Source organism: Centropristis striata, chromosome 11 (assembly GCF_030273125.1).
Source record: "Centropristis striata isolate RG_2023a ecotype Rhode Island chromosome 11, C.striata_1.0, whole genome shotgun sequence".
Taxonomy (NCBI): Eukaryota; Metazoa; Chordata; class Actinopteri; order Perciformes; family Serranidae; genus Centropristis; species Centropristis striata.
In genome coordinates, this window is record NC_081527.1 from 32,396,786 (window position 1) to 32,405,241 (window position 8,456).

The 8,456-nt window shown below is 38.3% G+C and overlaps 1 protein-coding gene across 1 annotated transcript in view; it reads left to right on the forward strand.

Annotated features, from left to right (window-relative positions):
• Window positions 1-6,992, forward strand: part of LOC131980442 (piezo-type mechanosensitive ion channel component 2) — a 108,898-nt gene extending 101,906 nt beyond the window's left edge. Inside the window, exons 48-53 of the mRNA XM_059344684.1 lie at window positions 490-582; window positions 1,482-1,651; window positions 2,081-2,215; window positions 2,446-2,525; window positions 2,793-2,979; window positions 5,248-6,992. Of these exons, the coding sequence (XP_059200667.1) occupies window positions 490-582; window positions 1,482-1,651; window positions 2,081-2,215; window positions 2,446-2,525; window positions 2,793-2,979; window positions 5,248-5,500 (918 nt within the window). The 3' untranslated portion in view covers window positions 5,501-6,992. The remainder of the gene's footprint in view (window positions 1-489; window positions 583-1,481; window positions 1,652-2,080; window positions 2,216-2,445; window positions 2,526-2,792; window positions 2,980-5,247) is intronic.
• Window positions 6,993-8,456: the final 1,464 nt, after the last annotated feature.

Here is an 8,456-nt window from a genome sequence, read left to right on the forward strand (position 1 = left end):
CTCCTTTGATTAAAATATTAATTTTACCTTGCAGAACTTTAGACTTGCTGGTCGAGTGCTGCCTCAATCGGTTAGTTTGTTTGTGTTATTGTCTGACTTTGGTTTTTTAAAGAGTTAGTTTGGATTCACTAAAGTCACACAACAGCACAAACAAACTAGCCGAACGAGGCAGTGCTAGAGCATCAAATCCACTTTTTATTCAAGGTAAAATTACTGTTTTTCTCAATAGATTCTTGTGGCTTTGAAGGTAGTATAAATAACAGCCAGCAAGTTAAAATAACCTGGCATGAATTTAAACTGATATGATTTTTTTAGGTGTGTAAAATACATTTACTGTCCACACGGTAAATTGCTTTAGCTAACATATGCGTCGGTACTCCTGCCTGTTTCGTCAAACGAGGGAATCCAAACTATCCTTTTAATGTTTAGTTCTGCATATAGGAAATCCTCATTGCTGTTACTGACACAAACAATGCCCTCTCCTCACAGCCCATCTTCACCATGAGCGCTCAGCAAAAACAACTGCATAACGTGACAGAAGTGGATTTAAAAAAATTTCTAGCGTTATACAAAGATGATGATGTAAGTACAAAACAATATAAATACAAGATGTCGCTTGTTCTCTTCATAATGTATTAAAAATATCCAGGTTGCTTTTTCTAAAAGTTGCTTTGTTAGCCACCTGTCAATCAAAGGTAGCCACGCCCCAAATCATGCGATTCTTTATCTTCTGTTTTCTTCTAAATTGGACCATTATTTACACAATTAACATCATGTTGTCTTGAAGAAGATTTTTTACTAGTGGTTTAGACCATAGTGTTGTCATGAGAATTTTTTCTGACTTGAATCAAGTGGGAAGTCGTCTCATTTTGTATCGAGATAGATAGGACCAAAATGCTTCTGCAACCGCCGTCAGCGACCCCTGTTGGAATCTTTGGTAGAATGCAGCTTAAGGCACTTCCTGGTTTGCGTCACTGCTCAGACCCGGGGATTGCTGCCTGGGTACAACACATGCACATTGGAGTGGTGCTGTTGGAGGGTCACAGCAGATAACGCCAGAAATAAAAGGATTGTTTCCATCAAGCTGCTCTATGATTGTGTGCCACCTGTTGAGCCTTTCAGCAGCTGCAGGTCAGATGTGTTGTACCCCAAGGACTGGACATTATTTAACCCTATGTTTTCTCCTCTGTCGACACTTCTTGATGTGAAAAGAGAGGAAAAGGGGTTGAATGCCGTAGTTTTCTCCTAACAAAATGATTAAATGTTTTATTGATTTTATTGATTAAAATAGTTTACGTACATTTTTTCTGTCATTCATCTACTCATTTAATCAATTAATTTATTTTACTCAAAGGAAACAAAGAGTTTGACTTATTGATCTGATTCTGACAAAGTTATTACCATTCAGGAACATAAAGGTATCTACACAGTACAAAACTGTGCCTTTTTAATAATCTTACTACTTTTTGTGGCATGGTTAGACAGCCTTGGAGTGGCTGGAGGGCTACACGGCTCCAGACCTTACCATTGCAGAGCTGAAGGGCAGCTCTAACTCTCTGTGGACCATCAGTCCACCCAGCAGAGAAAACCTGATATCGATGTTGAAAAGCGATGAGGATTTCCCCATCACTGTGTCCTGGTCCGTGCAAAGGTAAACCTCCCTCATATTGTCCACTCATATTGTTTATAGAGGGCGGAAGCTGCTAAAATAAATAATAATGATATTTAAAATGAATGTGACATAAATTGATAACTCTGTTTTAATTTGCTTCTTTATTTGTTTTTGTATTCCTCTATTTATTTGTTTATTTATTTCTGTTGAAATATTTCATTTTATTAGAATTTTCTTATTTTTCTCATGCATTTATTTTGTATCTATTATTTTAAATTGATTTATCTTCATTTCTGCAGAACTTTGTTAATAAAAGGCTGCTCGCAAAGACTGGTGTACGGCCATATTAATTAATTATATACAAATAAATTAGTTAATTTTTCAAATTGAAAATGTATGCTTACAAACAGCTGCAAAAAAATCCTTCAAATTAATTTCTGCATGTTTCTGCTCTTGTTGTGATCACAGAAACCTCACTTTTGGTGCCAAGGCTGAAATAGCATCAGGAAAAAAAGTTAAAAATCTAGTAAGCGAAACAAAGGAAGAGCTCATAAGGATTCTCAGCCCTGAAAAACATGAACAAAATGAAAAACAATCACACGTGTGAGTATATCAGCTGCTTACTTTTCTACTTTACCGCTGAGATGTGATATGTAGGTATCAGTCAGTCACAAGCAAGGTACTTTCTTCCTCTTTAAAGTTTACCATCCCATTATATAAAAGTCAAAAACAAAATTAAAGACATATTTTTTTAAGGTTGCACTCCAACATATTGAAAAACTAAGTAGCATAATGTGTGTTTTGCTGCAGTTACAGCCTCTCTTTCTCTGCAGGATCCTTCATGAAATTTTCCCTCGTTATATTCGAGCCCCCAGTGACTCAGATTCCAAGCCTGTTGACCAACTTTATAAAGGTGAACATCCTTAACTGTATGGATTGGAGTGACTGTGACTTTTACTAACTTTATTGAATGGTTTGTACTGTCAAATACATTTAAAAAAATTAAACTTATTCTTAAAGTGTTTGTCATCTGTGTACAAGCCACTATGTTTAAAATGTTTAGTTTCCTCTTTGCTGATGGTGGGGATGGGAGATACGATTTTTGTAAATATTTAGAAGTTAGTTACTTATTAGTTTTACTCTGATTAAATGTAATTTTATTTATTTTATTTTTTTTTAGATGAAAAGATGTTTAACATAGAGTTGAAGTTAGAACGACATGGGAACGGCACGGAGCGCCAGGAATGGTGGACCGTTAATCAGACGCAGGGGGCCCCGATAAAACCGACCACAGAAGCAGTCCTGCAGCTCTTCGTATTCAGCGACCAAGTCAGCCCACCCAGCTTGGGTTTTCTGGCTGGATATGGGTATGTGGTGATAAGTGGTGATTTGCAAAAAAAAAGATTTGTCCAACGTTATTGTTTCAGTGAAAGGACTGTGTTTACATTCAGTAGATGTTTTACATTTCGATCATTATCCAAAGCTGTAGTAGCCTGGCTAACACCAGACAAATCTCAAATGAGATTTGGTCTGGAAACCAACCGTTCATTTCTCCGTAGAGGAGGTGTGGTTTACGATCCTCCGGAGCCGTTTATTGGACGCTTAGAATGTCTATCAAAGCGTCTGTAGGTAGCTCTTAGCCAATCAGATCAGTTATACCAGATGACGTAGTAGAGCAACAGAAATGGATGTTTGTTGTGTGTGTGTCTGTGAGAGAGTGTTGCTTGCTGCGTTGCTTCTCCTGTTCTCACTTTCTGCAAGATTATTTATTTTCACGCTTTATTCCCCCTCATGTCATTCAGCCACACACATCCACTGATTTTATGGGCAATAAACAAGCTGCTGCGGGTCTCTCGGCGGCTCCGCTGTCCCCCGGCTCGTAGCCAGACCGCCGGCCGGCGCTACGAGCCGGCGCTACCGGGGATCTCGCTACGAGCCGGGGGACAGCGGAGCCGCCGAGAGACCTTTCGCCTTTCAACTTTCGCTCTAAACTATTTAAAACACCATCTACAGCTAAAGAGAGTTTCGCGTCTGCAGCAGCCATGTTGGATCCGCAAGAAAACTACAGCTTCCAAGTGCCGAGTAGTACACGTCATCGTCTTGCCGTTCCTCCCCGCTCTGTGATTGGATCCCTAAAACAGGGCTAAGAAATGGCTCTGGTTGCCAGACTGGATGGAGGTTCGAAATTAAATTAGAGCGTGCAAGGCAGTATGGGTATACCCAGGCTAAAGCTGTAGCACATACATCTAGTGATTATTCACTGCATTTTCATGGTGATTTGAGCTTTCACAAGTGATCCCGACCATTTGGTCGCATGGTGATTTAAAACGTAGGAAAGCAGCAAAATAAAATTGTTTTAATTTTTATTGTCAAGCTCATTTTAAGCAAACTCTTGAAATATTGCAAAAAATAAATGAACATAAACTTATTATGTGGATGTTTACTTATAAATCAAGTGAGAAGTAGGGTCATATTTCTGTTCTTTCTGCAACCGATGGTGTTGCCCCCTGCTGGCTATTCAATAGAATGCAGATTAAAGGCACTTCTGTATTGGTTTCAACCGTCAATGAATATACAAAAGCATCATTGTCCGTTCATATTGAAAGTACAGATAACTTTAACGATATGCTTTCAGCTTGGCAGCAGTATAAGGTATGGATTCTCCACAAGATTTAAGTTTATGTAGGCCTAGCTATACATCACTAAAATAAAGCCCCAACAGGGACATAGCTTAGCCATTAAAGTGGAGGAAATCAACTCTGCAACTAGCTGGCTAACTAAGTGTGCTGATTAACTCCTTCATCCGAATATAGTAACTTTCACCACTGCTCATTTTTGAAAGGTCACTTTTTTAGACAGTTAGTGACATTAAATTTAGATGTTTTTTTCTGACTGTTAGCATTAATTAGCACATTAGCGAGCCTTAAATTCCTGCTTCTTTACAAGTGTTATGGAGAACCAATTTAAACGTACATTACATAAACAAAGAACAAAGTTTTTAGCAGTCCCCTTTCTAAAATAAGCTGTTGTTGAAGTTATTATATTCTGTTATTGAACGGAGTTGATCAGCAGATAGTGGGAGCTAGTTAAAAATTCCACATTAATGACTGAAATAATCACACATGCCTAAGACCTGCAGCTCATCTTAGTTTAGTTAGTTTAGTAGTTTAGTTTAGTTTTTCTTAAATTTGTCAAGCTTGTGCGGCTCTATGGAGTCCCTAGTGTTAGCAGCGGGTGTTTTTCCGTCCATGGTTTTTCACATCATTTAGCTAGAAAAAATGTACTCAAATGTCTTAGAACAACTTGTAATGTATTGAATGTATTGCAATGCAATGTATTGTCGATGCTGATCGGGTAAAACCTCACCAAACAAGAGAAAACTACCGCAAAGCCTGTTTTACACCATTTTGAGGAAACGTATTGAGCAACCTAAAATCTGTAGCATAACGATCACACTATTTTTAAGACTGAATGTTTAATGCTGTCCAGAGACAAAGAGAATGAATATGTTATCCAATTGAGGAAGTTTTATTGAATTTTGCAGTGTGTGTATATGTGATATTTCAAAATGCATACAAAGTATGTTAATAGAAATGTGTCTGCTGTCTAATTTTCTTTCTTTTCCTTCCGTCTAGCATCATGGGCTTGTACGCCTCTGTGGTTCTGGTCATCGGTAAGTTTGTGCGTGAGTTTTTCAGCGGCATTTCCCACACCATCATGTTCGAGGAGCTGCCCAACGTGGACCGCATCCTCAAGCTGTGCACCGACATCTTCCTGGTCCGAGAGACGGGGGAGCTAGACCTTGAGGAGGACATGTACGCCAAACTCATCTTCCTCTACCGCTCGCCAGAGACTATGATCAAGTGGACCAGAGAGAAAACTGAGTGAAAGCTCAGCGACGGGATGTTGAATAATGAAGGTCGGAGCTTTTCGGACAGGAGCCGATCTGATGGTGTGTGCAGCTATTTCAGCCGATTCACCTGCTGAGGGCCAACATGTCCTCTTCACCTGAGCTCTGGTGGCAGTGATAAAGTGTATGCTCCACACTTGAACACTTGCTTGAGTTATAAACTGGTATTTTCTACTATTTACTGATGGAAAAACAACATTTACAACGGAGGAAAGACTTGCAGGTACTGTATTTATCTCTGGCTCACTTCGATTTTCAGTGGATAAAATAAGCAGCTGGTGTCCAGTTGGAGACGGAGAAATCTTTTAAGACAATTTTCCTAATTTATTTAAAGTTTTATCCCGAAAATAAATGTAGGTTTTTAAACACAAATGCCCAGAACCTTCATCACTCTTCACGCCTGCCTCTTAACATTTTCACTATGGCACAGTAGGAGGAGGAGGAGGAGGAGGAGAGAAACTGGCTGCAACATTAATCTTTAAGGGCTTCCCACCAACAAATAAGTGCACAACAACGACCACATGAGCACAATCTGTTATTTTCTCGCAACTTGGAACGCTTGGACTGTGGGACTGTGCAATATTGAGCTCTCGTTCGTCCAAGTTTTTGAAGGATGTGGATGGAGAGAGAAGGCCGGTTCTGACTGAGAAACATGAATATAAAGTTTTCTTTTTTTTAAAAAAAGGTCAGAGGCCACATGGGAGCCTCCTGACGGAGAAAACATTATGAGACAATCTTTACTTGCCTTATTTTGTTTGTATGAGAAGAACTGTTATCAACTACATACATATCTTTCTCAGGAAGAGCTGTTTTCACAGATATTCATTGTATGAGTTATATGTTACAATATGTAGGCTTTGATGGATCTAAAAGAATGTAGAAAAGATGAAAATATTTAAATGGCATGAAATTTAATGTGGATATTGTTTAGATGGACTGATACAGAGTATGTTTACTGCACAGGGAAACAGTTTAACGCTGTATTAAGAAAGTAAAATATGACTGTTTTCCTCACAGAGATTAATTGCCAATTCATCCATGTTCTGAATCATCTACAGGTTGGCGAGAGTCGAGACCAGCAGAGGGCTGTTTCTGAATCAGGGTAACGTGCATTAGGTGGTGGATTCTTGCACACACTTGTGAAACTCTCGCTGTTTTTAACATTCACACCCATGAACACTGTGGTGCATTGTGTGCGTTCAGCCATCAAGGGAAGAAACGAGCAGACACCAAAAAAAAGATTCCTCACATGAAGGGCTGAAACACGAAGCCCTTTGGTCCAAACTATGCATTAGAGGACATTGTAGCATGATAGAAAAAAACTTCATTATTGCCATGACTAATTTTCATTACATGTACATACAAGTTTAAAGGGGGGGACAGGTTACGGTGGAATGAAATGTGAAATTGTACCTGTATGTTTAAGGCAATGTTAAGGTATGATAGAGGTCCAGAGATCTGCAAATAAAACATCTGGAAAGGTTTCAAGTTTTGCATTCAGCTGATGTTGGCTTGTGAAGGAACAGGGGGAGAATCTGTGTGTTGGTCAACAGTGTTTCAACAGGATTTAAATGGAGAGCAGCTGCAGCTGACTGAACCTGAGACCTTCTGGTTTCAAGATGGCCTCCATCACCGACCAAACCCCCTGCATCGTCCCTATTTCTTGAACATGTGCTTTATTTTAAGTTTGTTTGTGTAACTTTTTGACTTGTTATTGTGTCTTGAATCTGAACTAAGCCTTATAAACACCAAAGTCACACAATAACACATAGAAACTAACCAGTTGAGGCAGCAGAAGAGCAGCGACTCTGTGTTCTGTGAGGTAAAATTACTGTTTTTGTCAATGGAGTCTTGTGACTTTGAAGAGAGCTTCAGTTTCGCCCATGTAAACTTAAACAGGCCGGTCTGAGGGCAAGGTAAATTAGTGAAAATATTCTAAATATTGTGCTCACTTGAAATGATTTTTGCCCACAGCAGTATATTGCTTAGATCTGTCCTGGTACTCCTGCTTGCTTCTTTAAACTTGGGGCGTGCGGACTGCTTTCTACTGTAGGTAATACATTGACTATGGATAAGTATCTCATACAACCACATTTTAAAAAATCCAAACTATGTCTTCAACATATCAGTTTCTTTCTCTTTGTTTCCATGCAACTGTTATTACATTATATTACAATAAGCGTTAATTTTGCACCTAATATGGTTCAAATTTTAGACATTTTAAGTAGTAACACAACTGCAATTTACGACAAGAAAAAAACAGCAATTTTTCACAATGTAGGAAGCTGAAATCATGTAATGTTTCAGGCATTTTTGCATGACATAACATCAATCAACAATTAAAATCTGTTCAAACTTAGTCAAAAACAACTTTTCACTTTTTGTACAACTCATCATGTTGTAAAAGTTCTTTTGATTTGTCAAATCTTAATTTGTAAATTAACTAAAGGTGTCAAATAAATACATTACAATAATAAAAAGTACAATATTTAGTCCTGAGGGGGAAAATAATTTCAATTTCCTCATCACTAAAAAAAAAGCGTAGACAGAAGAGGCTCAATTCTCTATACACAAAACTCAAAGAATTACAAAAAGACCATCATGCTAGACCTGGGACCAAAGAAGTATCAATTAAAAAACTGCAAAACGAGATAGACGACATAGTCACAGAAGAGGTAAAAAAGAAACTGGTATTTCTAAAACGGGTACTATGAGGCTGGTAGCAAGGCAATGAAACTGTTATCATATAAAAACTGAGGAAACAACAGGCAGACGCCACTATTAATAAGATAAGATGCCCTCAAACTAAGAAAATACAGCATAAATCAGAACAAATTCAATGAAGTTTTGAAAATTACTATAAGGAACTATATTCACAGCCAAGACTAGATAATGAAGACGAGATGAAGAGTTTTTCTAAATCTTCTCACAATC